The sequence below is a fragment of the Diceros bicornis genome, chromosome 16 (assembly GCF_020826845.1).
Source record: "Diceros bicornis minor isolate mBicDic1 chromosome 16, mDicBic1.mat.cur, whole genome shotgun sequence".
Classification (NCBI taxonomy): Eukaryota; Metazoa; Chordata; class Mammalia; order Perissodactyla; family Rhinocerotidae; genus Diceros; species Diceros bicornis.
Window position 1 is genome coordinate 67,895,859 of NC_080755.1, and position 21,711 is coordinate 67,917,569.

General features: G+C 50.8%; 1 protein-coding gene across 5 annotated transcripts in view; it reads left to right on the forward strand.

Moving 5' to 3' along the window:
- Window positions 1–21,711, forward strand: part of CTDP1 (CTD phosphatase subunit 1) — an 81,266-nt gene that overhangs the window by 58,612 nt on the left and 943 nt on the right. Inside the window, exons 12-13 of one of the 5 annotated variants that reach the window (XM_058557357.1) lie at window positions 2,735–2,925; window positions 18,554–21,704. The exons of 1 other annotated variant lie outside the window; for it this stretch is intronic. In XM_058557357.1, coding sequence (XP_058413340.1) covers window positions 2,735–2,925; window positions 18,554–18,563 — 201 coding nt within the window. In that variant the 3' untranslated portion in view covers window positions 18,564–21,704. Of the gene's footprint in view, window positions 1–2,734; window positions 2,926–4,948; window positions 8,398–18,553; window positions 21,705–21,711 lie in introns of those variants that run through there. 3 more of the 5 variants (XM_058557356.1, XM_058557355.1, XM_058557359.1) reach the window with 3 other exon arrangements.

A 21,711-nucleotide genomic window follows, 5' to 3' on the forward strand; every position in this document is an offset into this window, starting at 1 on the left:
ACTCATGGTTCTTCTGGCGCGACCGAGGTTCAGTTTCTCCGTCTCTGATCTCAACCAGCTCTTACAATATACTCATTTCTGCAAGGCCCAGATGGGTCAGAGTCCTCTCTTCACAGGTCCTTATAAAAGAGCAGAAGGGTGGGAAGAGGAAAGTGCCCGCCGCAGGGCTGGAGTGAGGCCTGAGGCCTGTGTGTTGTGTCCCTGGACCCGACAGGGCAGCCAGGTGGGCAGTCCTACAGCTGCTCCGCTCCCTCTGCCGCCAGGCTCATTCCATAGCTCGGGCTGTGATGAGTGGTAGTGTTGTTCATGATCCTGCATCTTCCCGGTACATTGACAGGAACGTTTCCAGTAGCATTTGATGTTATCCACATTTGCCCTTAATCTGAGAGATTTCAGTAGTTAATTCAGTATAAGATGAATTTTATTTTTCTCTTCGCATGATTTTCAAATATTTACCTTAGAGTCTTTTAAATAATATTTATAAAGTAAATAGTTCATTCCAGATTATTCTGTTTCAGGAAGTGCAAAGTTACTTTTTATAAAAGAAAGCCCTGGAAAGGTATCTGTCACTCTCAAACAGACACTTTTATATGAGTAACGCAGAATGAGGGAGAGCAAACGTAAGCATAATGTAGGTAAGGTCAGATTTTAGTGAGTATCCATGATTTTAGTTTGGCTGTACAAAATATTTCTCTGCATCTTCCAAACAGCCGGCAGAGTGAGCACACACATTTGTTAGCTGCCCGCCAGGCGCTAGGTGCTGAGGCAAGGATTAAGCCCATGTAGGTTGGGGTGCACGCGCTGCCACAGTAGCCCCCGTGGAGGTCACTTTGCCATCTCTGAGCTGCTGTGATTGTGTGCTTTGGCAATCAAATTTAAACTAACTGATTTTTTAAATCCTTTGTTTTCTCTCAAAAAGGTATGATGCAGAGTTAAAGGCCTTAAGTATTTTCAGGGCAGAATTTAATGAAATATTCTAATAGGGGTTTGCTTCTCGAAATAGAGTGAGTACAGCCAATTAAATAGACCTGTGAAATACAAATGCAATATCTTCTTAGAATTAACTAGATGCTTTGTATTAAATGCTGTTAGCTTAAGAGCAAACCCGGTAAGGCACGTTACATTTAAAAATCTTGTAATGACCTAATGTTAAAGCTACCACTTTATTTAACTGTCGGTTAAAGTGTTTCCATATTTTAATATGTAGGGTTACTGTGCTCTTGTTGTTTCTTAAACTACGTGTTGATATGTTTGAAATTGGAGACTGAGTGATTAGAGGAATTGACATTGACATGAGCTCTTTGGGTGTGACTGATGGTTTCTGGTCAAAGCTGCACTGTACTGGGTGCTCTCTTTAATTTAATCAGAGATTTTACAAGAGCTAGCTGGTCCTGTTTCCATACTTTACTCGTGACGTCCTGCGTCCTTGCATTCTCTTGTCCACGTCACTCACAGAGAAGCTCATCGGTCCTCTCACAGGCCCCAAAGAGGATGAAATGTGGAGGGTGCCCACTGTGGAGACGGGTCCGAGAGCACCACAGGCAGCTGTGCAGGGCACACGTGCACTGGGAGGGGTGTGCGGGCCTGGGCCAGCGAGAACTCAGCAGCTGAGGGGCAGGCAGAGGATGAGTGGGGGGTGTACTTGACCCTTTGTGAGAGGGGGCTGCAGCGAGTCCACTCTTGCTGGAGGTTCCTGGGATCCCCTCGAGCAGGCAGTGTCCTGGCTTCTGACCCCACAGGAGCCTCCCTGACGCGGGGCCTTGTTGGAAATGGGTGAGTCCGTCGGAAGAAGGCCAGGTTCTCATGAGTTAAATACATCCTCTGACAGCCTTCCTTCCTCTCTGTTTTCTGGAATAAGCTGAAAACCTGGTCTTTCTCAACTTAATGTAGTTTTTAAATTTCACATTTAAATAGCCATTACATTCCTGTGGTTCAAAATTGAAAAAACGTAAAACATCAGCCTCTGTCCTGTGCTTCCTTCATCCTCCTCTCTCTCCTGTTGCTGGTTTCTTGCTTTCCTCAGTCCCTGTGCTTGGTCGTTGACCTCAGTGTGTGGCCCAAGGGACTGCCCCTCCTGTCCCACGACTTTTGTTCCCTTCGCCCTCACGTGGCGTGTCCATAAATATTTCAGCCCGGGGTCTCTTGGAGAAAACACTAGTTTTCCCTCTAGTGCGCCTCCCCAGACGCGGCTGGGACTCCCCCGGCAGCACTGCCCTTCCCAGACTCCAGGGCTCCTCCTGGAAAGCAGTTGTCCTACACCTCTCATTGATCATGAGCTTATTAAGAGAATGCCGTCATCATTCACCATGAAATCAGTTAGTGTGCTAGAAATAAAATCCCTGTTAGGACCATGCAGCTGGGAAGTGACTGACAGGCTCTCTGCGTGGCTTGCACTGGGGTCACACTCAGGGTTGCAGGACTCGACAGAGGAAAGGACAACCTGGGCCTTCTCTGCTCCCCATGGTCCATCCTGTGTGCCTCATTTATGTTCCTCAGTGCTGTCTGTAAGGCTCAGTCTAACTGCACACCCCAGTGTTGGGGCGTGAAGTAGGAGTAAACACGTAGCCCGTGCAGAAGTTGTGAGGGAAGCATGTCTCGTGTGGTTAGTAACAGGAAACAGAGTCTGTGCATTCAGTCTGCTGCGGTGTTGCCATTCGCCTGGGGGAGGGGACATGTCACACGGATTCTTGAGGAAGTTGATCTGTAAGCATGTTGACTCTTGGCCCTTTGTCAGGTGGATGACATCCTAGGAGAAGGCAGCGATGACAGCGACAGTGAGAAGAAGAAGCCAGAGGAGCAAGAGGAGGAGGAACAGGAGGGGGCACCTCAGCCCCAGGAGCCTGAGGCCCTGGGGGCCCACATGGGGCCCACGCTCAAGTCAGCATCATCCAGCGAGAGGAGTGCAGCCGACGGCCGGGGGCCCAGGTGAGGGTGGGCGGGCCCAGGTGCGGGTGGGTCCAGGTGCAGGCCATCCCAGGTGAGGGTGGGCAGGCCCAGGTGAGGGTGGGTCCAGGGGCAGGCCGTCCCAGATGAGGGTGGGCGGGCCCAGGTGAGGGTGGGTCCAGGTGCAGGCCGTCCCAGATGAGGGTGGACGGCCCTGGGTGCGGGCAGGCAGTCTAGTTCCCGGGTGAGAGGGCCCTGGTGAGGGCAGGCCCAGGTGAGAGCTCTGCAGGTGTGAGGGCCCCAGGCCCGCACGCTGCCCCTGGGGGTGCCCGACACCTTGTATTTTCATCAGCACACTACTGCTGTCACGTTGGGTCTTCCAGCCAGCCTTCCACGTGTGGATGTAGACTAACATTGAGTGTTCGTTGTCACAAGCAGCAGTGAGTGGGAAGAGAAACCTGAAGACATCTGTCTGGGTTGTCCTGAGAGGGCAAAGGGCACTCTCTTCTGCTTAATGAAACATTTAAATCACATAGCAGATTCTTCAAGCTTTAACATGTTCAGAATATTACATTCATGCTGACATGGATTTTTTTTTTTTTTTTTTTGGTAAGGAAGATCAGCCCTGAGCTAACATCTATGCTAATCCTCCTCTTTTTGCTGAGGAAGACCGGCTCTGAGCTAACATCTATTGCCAATCCTCCCCTTTTTTTTTTTCCCCCAAAGCCCCAGTAGATAGTTGTATGTGATAGTTGCACATCCTTCTAGTTGCTGTATGTGGGACGTGGCCTCAGCATGGCCGGAGAAGTGGTGCATTGGTGTGCGCCCAGGATCAGAACCCGGGCCGCCAGTAGCAGAGCGTGCGCACTTAACCACTAAGCCACGGGGCCGGCCCCCTGACATGGATTTTTATTAAATTTTTTATGATTTCAGTTATTACTCAGGCGGGTTTAATTTTTCTCCTTCGCAAAGTGCTTTGTATCTCTTACAAGTGTAATGTGTGTACAGGTGTGAGCCAGACAGCCCACCCAGCCGCGCAGTGAGTCTCCTGGCCCTCATCCCAGCTCACATCAGGAGGGCTCCTGGGCTCCTGTGTATAACAGCGGGGACCCAGGCCCCTAGGCCCTGGTGGAACAAGAGCAGCGTGCTGTCTGCCTCTGGGCACCTCGTCCACTGCCAGCAGACCTGGGGCAGTGCTGTCTCCGCACGTCATGATCACCACCGGCTTCTCCATGTGTGTTCAGTGGCCTCTGGTGGTGGGCGTTTGGTCGTCTCGGGACTTCGAGTCTCTGGATCCCGAGTCTTCTCACGCACGTGCCGGTGTGTGGACAGGTGTGCAGTGATGTCAGCGCTGTTAACCTCTTCCTGTCCTCCCTCAGTGCTGACAGCGTGGTTGTGTTGGTTCTGGAATTATTCAGCATTTATCATGACTGTAAATTCTTTTACTGAATCAAATAGGACGCCACGGCGATGCTTCCTTTCTTAAACATTTTTTTGTTTTACTTGGATTTGGTAATTACCCCAGTGTTTGTTTGCTTAGTTTTCTTCCTCTCCGCCTCTTTGTAAGTCTCCCCACCGCCAGTCCCTCAGTTCAGTCCTCCTGGAAGTTACAGCCGCCGTCTCAGCCCCATGTCCCCTAAGCCTCCTCCTCAGGGTCCCCCGGCTCCTTGGCATCCCTTCACCGTCTTGCTGGCCTGCGTCCCATTTCCTGGCTCCGGCGTCTTTGTTCTCTCATTTTGGTGGAGTGGTCTTCCAGAAGCATCCTGAGAAAATGCATGGAAGGCAAAAAAAAAATCCCTTGCCCTTCATTAAATCTTTCACTTTATCCACATTTGGGTGATAGCAGGAAGAACAGTTCTCGGATGGGAGCCTTTCCCTCAGAATTCCAAAGGCGCTGCTCCACTGGCATCCGGCTTCCCAGGACAAGACCTGCGCTGTCTTGGGTGCCTCTCCTTGGTGACGTGGGGAATCTTTGTCTCATCCTTGGTGTTGTGAAGTGTTTGGGCACCAGGCCATGGGGTTGTTCCACGGTGGTCCAGTTGTCGTCATCTTGCCCTCTCACCAGGTCTGCCCCTAACCCAGCCAAACCTCTGGTGTGAAGAAGCCTCATCAGCGCAGGCTGACGGGACCACCTTTGGGAGAAGCAGGTAGAAACACCAACTCCATCTCCAGAGCCTTCTCAAGCGCATGGCCGTGAGGAAGTCATTGAGCTTCCAGTGTCTGTTTCCTCCTCTTGACACGAGCGTGACAGCGATGCTGCCTCGAGGCGGGTGCGGGAGGGCACCCTGTGAACTGGTGCCAGCACAGACAGCACACGCTGGGGGTGCTCACCCTGTACCCTGATTTCACCTGGGGGCTCTTTTCTTTACCCGCTGAGTCCATTAACAGCCTGTGTATTCTGACTCACAAGCCGTTCTGTAGGTGAATAAACAACGTTTTTAAAAAGAGTATAGCTTACTCAGACAGTCCAATTTACAAAACAAGATTGGGCCAGAAATTGCAGCAACAAATGGAGACAGAACAGACAGTCATTGTTCCGTTTGTAGGAATTACTCAGAGAAAATAGATTGATGAGCAGCTGTGTAGTTTGGCAAGAAAGCATGCACAGTCCCTTACCAGTTATGAAGCATGACTTTCCAGCTTTGAAATGCTGGTAAATTGCTTTAGGAGAGAACTTTAAATCTGTGTTGTGTGATGAGAAGCCTTACATGGTCACTTTACTCCGTTGTGTCTTCCTCTCTGTGCAGGTCCTTTTGGGGTCTGGTGATGCTCTGAGGAAGGGACATGAGGAGTGAGGCCCTTCAAGGGGTCCAACCGCCCATGCACTCTGAACCCCTGGGTTAAAGTGCTGGCTGGTGCCAGTAACATAGAAGGTCTTCTCATTGATTTGTCGCGTGCTCTGGTTATGAATTTTTTTATCTGACAGTGTTTTCTCTATGAAGTGAAAGGAAAGAAACTCAAAGCGTTTTTCACTAAGACTCAGAAAGGTCTGGCCAGAGCCCACAGGGTCTGTCTCTCCTCGTGGGGCGTGGTGGATGTGGGGCACCCAGTGGACTGAGACTGAGCGCACCGCAGAGCACGAGAGTTAACGTCTTCCTTTGTCTCTTTGTTTTTACTAAATTATCTGCCCACAAATGAAACAAATCAGGACATCTCTGGAGAAGAACCTCGGCTTTGACATGGTTTGGGTGCTGCCCTTCTGACCGGGCAGGTGGAGGCGGCGCCCTGTGGTTTTAGTCCCAAATCGCAGGGTCATCCTACACCTTTGTTTTCAGCTCTGCATGGCGAAGGGGTCCAGCTTCCAGTTCAGAAGTTTTACCCAGTGTTTGGGGGATGTTCTTGTGGCACCAGGAAGCTTTTATGGGGTCGTACTGGGCTCTTGAAATCCTCCAACATGTGACAGTGGAGGTGGGGAGGAAGTTGGGGCCCCAGCAAGACCCAGGTGCCCGGCCGAGCGCTCGTGGCGAGCGTTGTAAGGGCCTCTCCTTGCTGGCTTCTTGTCATCCCCACGTGGCACTGTTTCACCTCGTGTTTGTGGGTTTGACTTGGGTGATTTTAGAATTTGAGGTCAGAAGGAGGGAGCACCCTCAGTTTGCTCAGACTCCGTCATTTACCTCCCGCAAAGCTTCCTTCCGCCTGTCACCAAGACCAGCATGATTCATGGTGCTCGTTAGGCAGAGCCGCCGTCCCGTTCCTCCCTGCCCTTCTCTGCCTCGCTGTGTTGGCGTGCACGTGCCACCAGGCCGGAAGCTGTCGTGTTTCTGTGGGTGCCCTGTGGCTCAGACCCTCGATCTGGGGTTGGAAGGATGGGACACAGCAGATGGTCAGTGGTCTCCCCTCAGCTCAGTGAGGTGATTCAGGTTTGGGCATCTCATTCCTTTCTTTAGCAGAAAACTTGGAGAATTTGGTTTCTGGTTATATTTTACTGTTGTTTACGGGTACTAGAACTAGAAGTGTGGATTTTCTGAAATTTTTCACATAATGGTATTTTTATTTAAAATTAAGTAAAACGTGTTTTGGGTTTTTGGGTTTTGTTTTTGATTTTGGCACGTAAACATTTCAGTTTCATAGTGAGTTTTTCCATGTACAGTGACACGTTCCACACTGAAACACGGGTTTGGCTTCTCACGTGTCAGGTTGGCAGCGCATCTTGCTGATTCTGCAGGGCCAAGCTGTTCTACAGAATCTTAATGTCAGTTGAACTTGGAAGTGGTTCTCAAAGGAAGGAGTAAGATGGTGTTTCTTACTTGTCTACCAAGAATTGACTCATTCTTTTTTCAAATCAACAGCCATCAAATGCCCAATTTACACACAGCAGCTCGCAGGGTTCCTTGTGGTAAATCCCCAAGGTGAAAGTCAAGTGTATATTTGAAAAGCATTTGCCCAAAGAAGCTATCTCCAGAATGTTTACAACGCCACACAAACACATCACCATCACCACCACTTGCGGGTCGTGAGATGGGCAGCACGGAGACGGCATCCCTGCGGTCTCGTGTTGGGTCCCTGTCCAGCGAGTGCTTGCTCTGGGCCTGGATGTGGGCATTTGACCCACAGGGGCTCCAGAGGAGACCTTGTAATGTGACATAAGACTCTTCCTTCACGTTCTTTCTAGAGTTAGTGGACAAGTGAGAACGACAGTATTTCACTAACTGCCAAAAATATGGGACAGTATATCTGGTAGCTTTACATTAGAGAAGATCAGAAAGGGGGCAGGAGCCGTTTTCCACTCTCTGTTGTCAGTGATAGCAGCCGGCTTTTTCTGCACCGAAGGCTCTGTTCTCTGAGTGCTGGGAAGTTGTCGTCTTGGCAGGCGACCCTCCCGTCTGGTACCATGGTGAACCCGGAAGGCCATGGCTCCAGTTTTAAAGCCTTCCTTCCTGTCATCCCAGGCCCCCAGCACCTGGTCCCTCCGGCCCTCCCCCCTTCTCCCAGCAGGAGCTGGTTAGCGTGGGCTGCAGAGTCGTAGACAGCCAGGAGATCTCTCCCCAGGGCCTGTGCTCCTCTTTTCCTTCTAGGAAGGTTCCCACTCTTACAGACAGGCAGACAGCACTAAAACGCTCAGAGGCACCCATGCATGAAAGTAGTTTTCACGTTGTGTGATTAATCCAGGCAAGATTTTCTTTAATACATTGGGGAAATTTGTCATTTCTAAAAATAGAGGCAACATAAAGCTTTGTAATGTTTATTGCCAGAAAACAAACACGCGTATGTCGCCAGGATGGAAATTTGTGGCACTCGTTTCTTCTGTAGTTCTCCGCCTTCACCCCAGTAGATAGTTCACTGTTAAAACTGGAAAGGAGAAGGTTAAACATCTTCCTTCTGCCCCAACAACTGGTGACTGTGGGACTCCAGGTGCTTAGCTCAGGAGCGTCAACTCCTCTTTTCATTCCCAAGGATACGTGTATACTGTGCGTCCTGTGCACCTGGGTCGGTGCCTTGCTTCCTACTCTGCACTCGAGGAGCTGCCTCCTTCTTTCTCATGGACATGTGGTGTCTCGTCATATTTGTTTATCACAACTTGTTTAACCTTTTTTTTTTTTTTTTTTTTTTTTTGTGAGGAGATCAGCCCTGAGCTAACATCCGCCAATTCTCCTCTTTTTTTGCTGAGGAAGACGGCCCTGGGCTAACATCTGTGCCTATCTTCCTCCACTTTATATGGGACGCCGCCACAGCATGGCTTACCAAGCAGTGCGTCGGTGCGCGCCCGGGATCCGAACCAGCGAACCCCGGGCCGCTGCAGCGGAGCGCGCGCACTTAACCGCTTGCGCCACCGGGCCGGCCCCTGTTTAACCTTCTTTTAACATGTGTTCGGTCTCTTGCTGTTACAGAGGACGCCGTGGTGAATATCCTTGTGCATTGATTGTTCGCACATGCCTGAGTTTATCACTCAGATAAATTTCTAAAAGCAGAATTGCCAGGTCAGAGGTACTTGCTTTTTTAACCTGACAGTTGCCCTCCATAGAAGGTTGTACCAACTTACACTCCCCTCAGAACAGGTGAGAATGCTTGTTTTTTCACACCTTCCACAACACAGTGTTTTATGACCACTTTTGGCCATTGCCAATATGATAGACAAAAAGTGGTATCATTGTAGCTTTAACGTGTGTTTCTCTTTTTATGGGCTGTGCCCATGCCCAAGGCTGGACCTTCAGAAGCTTCATGCTGCAGGGGAGGCAACTTCACCAACACGGCCCCGGCAGTCGCTAGACATGTAACAGCAGTCACAAGCCCTGGAGGGGAGCCCAGGACCTAGAGCTGCTGCAGCATAGTGACTAAAATGTCCAGTTTCCCGCAGAACATACTATGAGACACGCAAAGAGACAGAAGAGTCTGACCCACAGACGTGAAAAAAGCAGGTGAGAGGAGCTGCCTGTGAGGGCGGCCGGGTGTCAGAGTTAGCAGACCGACTTCCAGGTGGCCGTGACAGGTGTGCACACAGAGCTGAGGGAACCCTGCTGTAAGAGTGGAGGACGTGTGTGGACGGTCTCGTCAGGTGAAGTTCTGGAGCTGAGCAGAACGATGACCACGTGAAAGTTCCCCGAGGGCCCAGAAGTGGACCTGAACCAGCAGAGGAAAGGCTGGCAAGCCTGGGGACAGCTTGTGGAGATGATGTAATCAGAAGAATGGAGAGAAAAGGAGCAGAGTCTTAGAGATGTGGGCGCCGTTGAACACACCAGCACATGATGGTGGGAGCGCCAGAGGGAAGGAGAGAGGAAAAGGGGCAGAAAAATATTCGAAGAAGTAATGGCTGAAAACCTCCCAAATTTGATGGAAAACATTAATCTAACACATCCCGGAAGCACAACAAACTTCAAGTAGGGTAAGCACAGAGATCTGCACTGAGACATATCAGAGTAAAAATGCTGAAAGCAAAGACAAGGAGAAAATCTTGAAAGCAGCAGGAGAAAAACGGTGCATTTCCTAAAGAGCGTCATAGGACTAACAGTTGGCCTCTCGTCAGGAACAGTGCAGGCCAGAAGGCAGTGGGGCGGCCCACTCAAAATGTCCAAGAGAAAAACCATCAACCAGGAGCCCTACATTCTGCAAAACCGTCTGTCAAAATGAAGGTGCAAGGGGCTGGCCCGGTGGCATAGTGGTTAAATTTGTGTGCTCCGCTTTGGCGGCCTGGGGTGTGTGGGTTGGGATCCCAGGCACAGACCTACACGCCGCTCATCAAGCCATGCTGTGGAGGCATCCCATACAAAGTAGAGGAAGATGGGTACAGATGTTAGCTCAGGGCCAGTCTTCCTCACCAAAAAAATAATAAAAAAGTTGTAAAAAAAAAAAAAATTATTAAAAAAGAGAAAAAAAATGAAGGCTTGTGAAAGACATTACCAGGTAAAAACTGAGAATTTGTTGCTAGCTAACTCGCTTTATGAGAAATACTAAGGGAGGCTCCTCAGTCTGAAAGCAAGTGACCCCAGACAGAAATGAGAATCCACAGGGACAAGGAGGAGCGCCAGTATGGGTGACTGTGTCAACAGTACCAACTCATGGTTGGCTTCCTTCTTCACTTAACTGATGTAAAAACAACTGTAAAATCACACATATGTAGTTGTAGAAGTGTAATATGTTTGCCAGCGATCACACAGAGGAGGGAGGAGGAACAAGATGTTTTGGACAAAACGGTAAATGAGGAGGTTAATACAACAAATGCTGTAAGTACACGCTTGTCTCCTTTCTTCCCTCTGCTTCTCTTTGAAAGACAATTATAAAGTAACACTTATAATGTGGGTTTATAACATAGGTAGGTAGAATACGTGTAACAAGAATAGCACGAAAGGGGAAAGCGACCAGAGCTGTGGGGGCGGGACATCTCTGTCTCCACCTGGCCTGGGCTTGTGTAGACCTGAAGTCAATTCTGATGGTGTGAGATCTGCGTGATGAGCCCAGATGAGAACAGCCGCCACAGAGAGAATTCAGAAAAAGTCGTTCCTGGAACTACAGCGTCGCGTTAGAATGTGCTCACTGGACGCGGAAGGAACCAGTGAGGGATGGGCGGAGGAACAAAACTGAGACGGAAGCTGAGGTGAAGTGGCGTACGTGAATTCCAGTGTGTCAGTGACATAAGGGAACGGACTAGACAATCGATGAAAAGACAGACAGTGTTGGACTAAAGAAACACGATCCACCTGTATGCTGTGTACAGCAGACAGTGTCAGTTCAGATAGAAGTAGATTAAAGTGATGACGTGACACCATGCGAGCAGCAGCCACAGGGCAGCTGGGACGGTTCCGCGAACGTCAAATCAGAAGAGCCTGACTCGGTGAAGTGGAAGATGCCGCAGGGGTAAGTGTTTGTGTGCTGTGAGTGAGAGAGCACCGGGACACACGAAGCAAAAGCTGACAGGGAGGGAGGAGTAGACGGTTGAAGGACCACAACCGGAGACTTCGACGCCCTGCTGTCAGTCGAGGAGGGAACAGCGTGGTCGACAGCTCGACCCACCAGACGTCGGGAGCACGCTCCCCCAGGAAGACCAACAGGCTGGCCTGGAGTCACATGGAAACACATGGGAGTCGGAATAGCCGCAGCCGCCCTGAAAGGAGCACAGGCAGGAGTCACACTTGGGATTCAGAACTTCTGTGAATCTCAGTAGTCGATAGTGTGGTCTGGCGTCAGGACACGCAGAGGGCGCAGAGTCGAGTCCAGAGTCCAGGCACCCATACGTCTGTGCTCAGCAGGTGTCCTCCCGGTGCCAGACCTCTGGGGGAAAGCACTGACCAGCGGAGGCTGGACGTGTGTGTGGATGGTCTTCCTCCTCTCCCCCCCGGGCGATCAGAAAACGCCTTTGCTGTTAGACGTGGTCTCGCAACATGTGAACTTTGTGTGAGTTTTCACGCTTTTCAAAAACAGTTGCAGTAATGTCCGAATAACTTTTTGGAAACGTTTCTCACCACTCACACATTGACTACAAATCGTGCATCCCCTGGTTCAAGTATGCTGATACTGCAGCCCGCTTAGGTTTTGCCACAAGAATGTATTTCAAAAGGTGGGGAATTCCCTGCACGCAATGCTGTTTTCGTTTGTGGAGATTCACCTCTTAGTGATATAAACACGCATCTCTTTTGAAAAAGCAGCAGAGCCTTTTGCTGACCATCATGCCTGGACGAGTCAGGAGCCCACCACCCACTTGCTCTCTGCCTCTAGACCTCAGGTGGTGTTCTGTCCACCCAGCAAAACTCCGTGCATCCCTTGAACTCAGATGTGCTCAACTTAGGTATGCCCCGGTCAGAATTCAGCAAAAACTGCTGAATCAAATCAAGTATTTTCTCTTTTTTTAATAATTGCCCATTTTTCAATGTGAGACATTGCTTTTTTTCAGGTCTTTTCATATCCTAATAATATTAGGCAGCAGTTCTTATCCTGATTGAGTGTTAATAACACACTGACCTTCCTGCCCCAAAGCCGCCGCTCACGCTGAGAGCCAGGCTCTGCGGACACACTCTGTGCAGCCCATGTGCCTAGGGAGCCCTCCTCTCGGCCACGGCCCTTCCTCCTCGAGGGTCTCTACACCACCCAGCCTGGCGCTCTGCCTCGTCAGAGGTGTCTCTTTTTCCACTCGGATTTGAGTGTGACACCCATCGAACACGTACACAGAGTCATTCTGCTGCTGGGAAGTGGCTGGGGGGAAACTGGCCTCTGAGCCCAGAGCTGCTGCTGCTCCGGGGACCTTGGCTGGTCTGAGGGTCGGGGCCGTCCGCCTCTTCTACAAACGCAGTCGTGCCCCGTGAGATGACTCGGGTGGGGTTGGCCGCTGTCCTTGGTGACAGAAGTGCTCTGGCTGTCTTGGCCCAGCCTAACCTGTGTTCCAGGGGCCCAGATCACACGGCGGGTGGCGGGTTCCCCTGTGGTTCTCCCCGAGACACGGCTCCCTGAGCTGACCAGCACTGAGCCTCTGCTGCATCTCCGTCCTCAGTGAGGAGGAGAATCCTGCTGCACCCATATGCGCTCTGCTCATCTCCACTGTCAGTGTGTCTGAGAAATGACCCGTTGTGCTCAGCATTCTACGACGCTGTTCCAACAGAATACACACCTGTCCCTGCACACATACACTCATCCCCTGAAAAAAGTTTATTGGTAAAACAGTAACCTTACCGTGTGCAATGCTGCTATTTTCTTTTTCTTTCTGCCAAAAAAAACAAGCTGGTTGTAACCAGCAATTTGAAAAATATATGCTTTATGGATTCTGTTTGAGAAATTGGTTAGGTGCTGGTATAAAATAATAATGTGTGTATTTGCCATAGTTACTAAAATAATTGTATATCTGACTGGATGGCAAACTTCAGGCACTGGTCCGCGTGTGTGGTGATGACAGTGTGTTCAGAAACGGGCATATCAAGGATGAGATTCACATATATATTATGTTTACATTCATGTTCTTGTTTTATTCCATGTTGAATTCAAGGTGATTTTTCCAGCTTTAAATTTTCCCCAAATTAAATCGGTTAGCATTTCTCTACAGAACTGTGTGGTTGGTTGTAAAAACAAAATCTAAATATTGCATGTTATGCTAAGAGGAAATGGAGCTGGTATCAATTACAGACATTTATGAACCATGACCTGCAGCCGTCTGTTTCCAATTTTTGAGGTAATTCTTAATTACTAAAATCCAATCATGTTGTTTATAAAAATGTCATGCTCCAAACATTAACCAAGGGTCAGTTTTTGCCCATTGTTAGGCTCTTTCTTGCTTTATTACAGGAAGGCTGAGATGGCCGTCTCAGCACCACGTGTTGCTGCCGAGGGCCGCCGGCTGCCCTCTTGCCCTAATCTTGATCCCGTGCTGCCCCTGTGGGAAACGGGAACGTGGGAATGAGGCACGGCCGCCTGGGGAGGGGCCGCAGGTCTGTGTTGTCTTGCTCCCTTGGTCGAGTCCGTGGGAACTGGTGTCTCAGAGGATGGCCCCCCGTTTCAGGGAAGTTGTTCATTTGTGAAATGCACAGTCATTTCTCTGAGCATAAGCTGCCACCTGCATGTGACGCTGGGTGGGGTCTGGCCTGGCCCCGAGGACTGGCTGTTAACTAGTCTCTCTCTCGGGCTCTCTTCTCCTCGGTGGAAGTAATGATGCCCACCTAATGGGGTTTTGGGGGTTTTTTTGTGAGGAAGATTGTCCCTGAGCTAACATCTGTGCCCATCCTCCTCTATTTTGTGTGTGGGACGTCACCCCAGCATGGCTTGATGAGCGGTATGTTGGTCAGCACCCAGGATCCCAACCTGCAAACCCCGGGCCGCCGAAGCAGAGCGTGCAAATTTAACCGCTATGGGCCGGCCCCTAATGGGTTGCTTGTGAAATTTAAAGGAAATACCGCCCCATGCAACTAGTACTCAAAAAACAGTCTTATCAGCATAGAGGTGAGCTCAGGGTGAATCTTCCTCAGTGGGAAAAAAAAAAAGCATTATTAGCATTGTTTGTACAGAGGCCTGTGTGCGGTGAGTCCTGCCCTGTGTGGGCTGCATGTAAGCAACAGAACTGGCTGTCTGTCTCAGACATTCTCCAAATGGAATTGAAAAGGCCTTCAAGAAAGATTTTATCAACAATGTGTCGGGATAAGTTGGCCATTGTGAAAGATAACTCAGGAACCCTAACTCCTCCTCCTCCTCCTCCCCCCCCCCCCGTCCTGCTAAGCGGCTGTCTTGCCTCTCGGGGTGCCTCATCTTCCTCCCCGCCCCCACCTCTGCCGCCAAGGCCCCAGCCAGCAAGCTCGCCCTCCCTCTCCCTGAGGCCTGTGCTCCTCGCATGGCGGCCACCCTGAGCGTGACCACGTAGTTCAGAAGGTGCTTTTCATTCACTTGGCCGCAGCTTTCTTCTTAAACCCCTGAGGTCATGCCTGAGGTGCTTGGGTCTGTTCCTGCAACGCCTGGGCGTCCATACAACAGCAGGTCCGGCTTTTTCCTGGACTTGGGGACATTCCTCATTGACCACAAGAACTGTCTCCCCTTAGTCTTTTTTTTCCTTCAAGTTCTCGAAGAAAAGAAATGGAGGGAAACCTGAATGGGAGCCGGGTTTTGTTGAAAAGCAAACGCGATCTGTATTAGGAAGTCAGAAATTACTAATGTTTGTTAATTACTGAAACCTTGTTGCCGTGTAACCAGACGACAGACTGAAATAGCTTTGACAGCGTTCACAGGCATCAGAGTTGTTTCAGCGGCTCACCGATAGTGAAAGCTGAGAACACTGAACACGTCTTGACAGCAAGTAGCTGAGGGAGTGAGGAGACGAGAATAGACCTCACGTTCCCACTGCGTTCTTGCCTGGGGCCGGGCTGGGGGCCGTATACACACGAGGTACCCGGAAGACGGGGCACACCTGATGTTTTCCCGAGTTTCTTAAGTAAGGACCAGAAAACTTGAGTTCGGCCAGTCAAGATCGCTGATTTTTGATAAACCTCTGCCCACTCACAGCGATTGAGCGGCTAAGATGTATTCCCACTTGCAGGTCTGGGGCCTGGGGAGGACAGGCTGCACACACGCACGCGACCCCCAGTTCTGTCCTGGGAGCATTCTCTCTCCTGCATGTATGTGTACACACGTGTTACTGCACACACGTGACCCCCAGTTGTGTCGCTGGGAAACCTGGGAGCTGACCCTTTGCTGGGCAGTGCCCATGGATGTAGTTTTTATTGGGGTTACTTGCAGTAGTATGAAGAATAAAAATACCCTTTTATGTGGCCACTTGACATTCTTACATGAAGCATCTTTTTTACCTGATCCGTCTACGTGTCATTTCTAAATACATCTTTATTTTTGTCACCACTCAACAAAGGGAAAATCACGTAAGTGGTTTCAGATTAATTATGTTAATAGTGTCTTTTGTTTTGTTTTAGAACATCTTGCAAATCCAGAATGAACTTTGCTGAGTTATCTGACAGTGCATGGGGGGTTAGGCCCTTAGGTGCATGCCTGCTCTGGTTTTGGCTTGAGCAGGAATTCCAGTCGTGATTTAGGAGAGAAAGCCTGGCAGGTGGGCACCTGGCACCTGCGTGCAGCCCACGTGCCGCATCCAAATGCAGCATCAGTGCGCCGGCCGTGGGCATGCTCTGGTGACTGGGTGGGTCGGTCTGTGTTTCTCCCAGAAGTGGGGCACGTGGAGCACGGCCTCCTTCCTTTCTGCGTGCCCAAACCCTTTGTGCCTTTCGAGCTGGCACCTGCCACTGTCCGCTCCACTCCTCTGTGCTCTGCCCCTTCTCGGTGGCCCTGGAGCTCCAGTACTGGTGCCGTCTCTCCCGAGGGCAGGGCCGGGACCCCGGCTTCCTGGTAGTGCAGACCGTGGGGCGCCTCGCCGGAACCAGGTTCATGCCGCCTGCCCACACAGAGTTTAAGGGGAGGCTTTTTCAGGGTTTATTTTCCCTTTTTCTCCTCTTCTCCTCCAGGGCTGTGCAGAGCCACGACCTGATGCCACACAGGGCTGCTCCCTCGGCTCTCGGGCCAAGCCAGTGGCTGTTTCCTCCTTGGGGACTTAGCGCTCAGCACCCAGCCCCAAGATGACGTCACAATTCGGGGAAATGGAAAAGCAGTCTGCTGGCTCCTGAGTACTATTGGAAAGTAGTGCCACGAGCCAGGCAGTGGCAGCCGGGCAGTGGGAGCCGGGTGTTGGCAGCGTATGCCAGCTGTTTGGCTCAGACACTCCCCGCTGGAGAAGCGTGTCTGGGCTTGTATTTTAATTCTGTTGTCGTGAAGTAAGAAGAGGGCAGAACAGCCCCCTCACTTGAGTGGAAATGCAGCCCGCTTGCTAAAGTTGACGTCGTCTTTCTCATTCCTCTCTGAGGGATGTGGATGCTGTGCTCTTGTTTTTAGAATGAGGAGGGGGGCCAGCCCCGTTGCTTAGCGGTTAAGTGCGCGCGCTCCGCTACTGGCTGCCGGGGCTCGGATCCCGGGTGCGCACCGACACACAGCTTGTCGGACCATGCTGAGGCAGCGTCTCACATAGAGCAACTAGAAGGATGTGCAGCTGTGACATACAACTATCTACTGGGGCTTTGGGGAGAAACGGGGGAAAAGAAAACGGAGAAAGATTGGCAACAGATATTAGCTCAGGGCCAGCCCCTTCAGCAAAAAAAAAAAAAGGATTGGCATGGATGATAGCTCAGGGCTGATCTTCCTCAAAAAAAAAAAAAAAAGAATAGAATGAGGAGGGACGCCCTCCCACGTTTAATGGCAGAGGAGCCGCGTTGGCAAACGGCCTCCTCCCAGTCGGCGGGGCTCGGGGGAGCTGGGTAGAGCAGGGCACTGGGGTCTTGGGAAACGTTGATGAGTTCTGTTCTGTCATCCTGCCTCTTCATAGTCTTCTGTTCCTGTGACTCGGGATAAAGTAGAACAGGGTTTGAATGGAGATGTGTTCGTATACCCAAGGCAGGCCCGGTTTTTCACATAAGAGCTCCGTTGTCCCCTGACATCCCCACCTGAAATTCTTCAATAACCATCCTTAACAAGAAAGCTTGAGAGAAACCTTCACCTACCTCCATCCCGGATGAAAGTGACTTAAACTCATCTCTGTCATGTACCCGTCACAGAGGCCCTTGCTCCTCTGCAGGACTGGCCCCTCTGGGATGGGGCGGCAGAACCAGGGAGCAGGACGCAGCAGTCACCTGTCCAGTCTTGGCTCTGTTCACTGGCTCAGTGTGGTGGAAGATGCTGTGGGAGGAGCAAGCATAAACATGAGAAGGGACGTTTTTGAGGGGACAGAGGACATTTATTTGTAGTTCTGTAAGCACGTGTCGAGTGGTTGCTAGGCGCCAAAGCACATGTTAAAAATACATTTGAAATCAACTCGTGTGTCGTCCCAGCACTTGCCCTGTGTCCAGTTCCGCCCCAGTCCCCAGACCGAGGTTATGCGGTCTGCCTGTGGTCAGCGTCCTTGGACATGCGTCCTCACGCAGGGGCTGGCAGATCCGAGGAAGCGTGTGTTTTAAGTGTTAGGGGTGTGTTAGCCTGGCTTCCAGAGCCCCTCTTGGCCACATGCTCCAGCCCTGCGTCTTGTCCCCCGTCCCCCCCCGCTGGGCCCTCTCGGCCTGCCCTGTGCCAGCCTGGGGTGTGTGAGCTGATCGTTACCCCAGTTGGCATTTCCCTAGGGTCTTTTTCAGTGTTTCGTGTCCATTTTGAACTTATTGTTCTGTCAATTGCTTTTTGCCAGTTTGAGGACATTTCTCACAATTAGGTTGTTTATTGTTTTACCAGTTTGTAAAAGTTTTTTATGTATTACAGTCTGAGATTATGTGTGTGGTGCTCTGCAAGTAGTCTTCCCAGCCTCGTGTCTGTCTGTGGCTGTGCTTGTTGTATCTTTTGCCAGACAAAGACTTGCACGTCTCTAAATACATCTTTTTTGGGGTTTCTTCTCTGCTTCAAAATTCAAAAGGTTTCCCCAAACCATGGGTTTATATACATATTTCTATATACTTTCTTAAATTTTGTTTTCAAGAAATGGTACTACAAGAGTTACATGTCCAAATGCCAAAAAATTAGTGTCAACCCACACCTCAGAAATTAACTCAAAATAGATTGTAGACCTAAATATAAAACGTAAAACCAAAGCCTGCAGAGGAAACATAGGACGGAGTTTTGTGACCTTAAGTTACACAGTGAATTTTCTTTTTCTTTTTCTTTTTTTTTTTTTGGCCTTGAGCTAACATCTGTGCCCATCTTCCTCTATTTTGTATATGGGACGCTACCACAGTATGGCTTGATGAGCGGTGTGCAGATCCGCACCCAGGACCTGAACCTGCAAACCCCAGGCCACCGAAGCGGAGAACGCAAACTCAACCACCATGCCACCGGGCCAGCCCCTTTCATTTATGGCCTGGCCCATTTCTTTTATGGATGATACTAATAGTACCATCCATAAAATAACAAATAACTGTGTCTTGCAAAAGTCATGTTAAGTGAAAAGCACAAATATGTACCAGCATACACCAAAAATAACGTGTCCACAGTGTGTAAAGAGCTCTCAGAAGTGAACGTGAGAACAAGCTGGCAAATGAAAACACGGGCAAAAGATCTGCACAGACACGCTAGCAGAGAAGATTTGCGGGGGCAAACAAGCACATGGAAAGATGCTCAACGTTGTCAGTCACCAGGAAACGCAAACCAAGACCACAGCAGGTAGAATGGCTGAGGTCATTGGCTAAAACACCAGGCTGGCAAGGGCGGGTGCTGGCAAGGATGAGAGCAGCTGACAGGAGCGTCGGTGCGGCCACTTGGGAAGACAGTTGGGCGGTCTCCTAGAGAGGTAGCTGGCCCAGCCGTGGGGAGCAGTCCCGGGACGTGTTTCTCTCGGCAGCTGTGGGGTGGGGGCTGCGGTGCGCTCGGCTGCACGTGAACACAGGAGAGTTCGAGTCACATTCATGTTCCTGTGTCTGTGTGTGTCAACACTTCTCAGGGATCGCACATTCGTTTACCTTGCAAAGGCGTAAAGCTGAGAACAGATGCCCTGAGCATCGTGGAGCGTCATGGGTCCTGAACCCTGGGTGCCGGGCCCGCTCGCAGCAGGTGTACCTTCAAGCCAAACCGACACCAGGATGAAGATCCAGGATGCCCCCGATGGCTCAAGTGTTGTTCACCCGGGAAAGGCCAAGCCGAGGGCAGCGCCTTGGAGCAGAGCCCTCCACGCGGGTCCAAATCCTGCCTCCATTTGCCACCAGGAGGTTGGCTGGGGACGAGTTGGCCTTACAGATGGGGAGGCAGCACAGTGACAGCTCACGTGACTGGACACTGGCTATGTGACTGTGTCCCTGGTGTTTGTGGTGATTCTATGAAAAGTCCCTGTGCTCAGAAACCCCTTTATGCTGTTTTTCTAGTGGGGAAATTAAATTCTACTTCCATTGTTTTTACTTTATGTTTTCCAGAGATGTCATAATCAAGCGTTCCTTAAATCTTGATTTTCAGTCACTTGTGAGAAATCCCACTTTTCACATTTTGAGCCCAACCCATCACTTTTCTACAACCATTAAAACTAAACCTTTTTCCTTGGTAGACCCTATTATTCATTCCCACTAACTTGAAAATGGTATGTTTGTTTAACATTGAGGCTGTCAGAACACAGCGCTTTATAAAGGCTCTCCTTGGTCCCGGGTCCCCGCCTGCAGTCAGGAGGCGGCCGTTCCTCCTGGACAGAGTGTGGATGGAGGCGGCTGTTGTCACAGGCCTGAACTGTGGTTCTCCTATTACCAGCGCTGATGGTTTCAGGTTATTGGTGTGCTCTAGTGTGTGTGAGCTTGTGCTGTGTGTGTATGCACACGTTACAAACATACACTGTATACACGTAGTTCACACATGCATAAATCTGTATGTTATGTGTATAGTTCACACATGGATAGGTCTATGTGTGTTACACCGTTGTATGTTATGTGTCTTCGTGTGTTGCAGGTGCAGTGACACATGTACATGTGCTATATGTGCCTAGATACGTATACTTACATGTCACAAGCACATGTATGTGTTCGCTGTATTGTTTGCACATTAGCCAAAACAATGTTTTGAGTATTTGCATAGAATGACCGCCATCACAGCAGGTTCTCTCCAGGAGGTTTTCCCGGATTGTGGCGTGAGGCTGGTGCTGCCCGGTACCTTTGTGTTACCGGGATCGGGCGTCCGCTGTCAAGGCTGTGGGACGTCTCCGCCTGTGAGGGCCCGTGGGGGAGGGGTGTGTGCGATTCTCTGCTTAGAAACTCCATCGAGTGTTCTGGTCCAGTGTGCGGATAGCGTCCCTGGGACCAAGTAACCTTCAGTGGCTGGTGATAAAGTGTGATGCGTCTGCTGGAGGTCACCGTGCTGTGTTCCCCGTGGTTCATCACTTACCAGAGTGACCGGTGCTGACACCTGCCCGAGGAAGAGGCTCTGTGAAAGGACGTGAGGCCCAGCATGGTCACTTGGACGTGCCTCCGTCCACGCGTCTGATGAGCGCGTGAACAGACGCCTCTGTCCGCCGTGGGGCTTTTGACTGTTGGTGTTGTGTTCCTCTCTGGAGCTTTGGGCAGATGTGTCAGCTCTTCAGGTAGAAGAAGAGGTGCGGAGCACGCTGGGGCACAGGCGACACCACGTGTCGGCAGGGACTCCTCGTGAGGAAGTAGGGGGGAGCGCTTCCACGTGGCTCGGAGCAAACCAGTCCCTTCCTCTTGGTCCGTTGCTGGGCATTCTTCTCTCGCTCACCTGACGTCCACTTTCCGTTTGCAGTCAGCCCTGCCCCACGGGGCACTTTGAGGCCTGAAGCTGCCTAGGGTGACTCCGAGGCCCTCTGCAACGTGAGCTCCTGCGAGGAGCCGTTAGCCCGCGCTCACCTGGGTGGATTCCTGGCCTCCCCTGGCAGCTGTCCCCGCCTCCCGGTTGCTCCAGCTCCAGCCATGGCCCAGGAGCTCACAGCGTGCCACTGGGCCTCCTGCTCTGCCCTTCTCCTTTAAGTTCTCTGGTAGTACGGGTGTTTTATTATCTGCCTAAACCAGTTCCTTTGTTGCGGCGATTTCATGATATCCTAGTGTGTGACTGACAGTGTGATTTTTTTCGGCAATGGACCTCTGTAGCCCACCTACATCTTCTCTGTCTTTTGAAATATAGATTCTGGCAGTGAAAGGAACAGTGGGAACATGTGTGCTGTGATCCCGGGTCTGGTGGCCCCACCTGTGTCCCCTACCTGTGGACGCGGTCCCAGGTCTGGTGGCCCCGCCTGTGTCCTCTACCTGTGGACGCGGTCCTGGATCTGGTGGCCCCGCATGTGTCTGACCACAGAATCACGTTCTGTTCTTGCACTGAAACTGCAGAAGCTCCTTTGCAAATGCAAGTCAGCAGATGACGGGGACGCGCCGTGTGTGTGCATGCCGTGAGCATTTCACAGTAAGCATG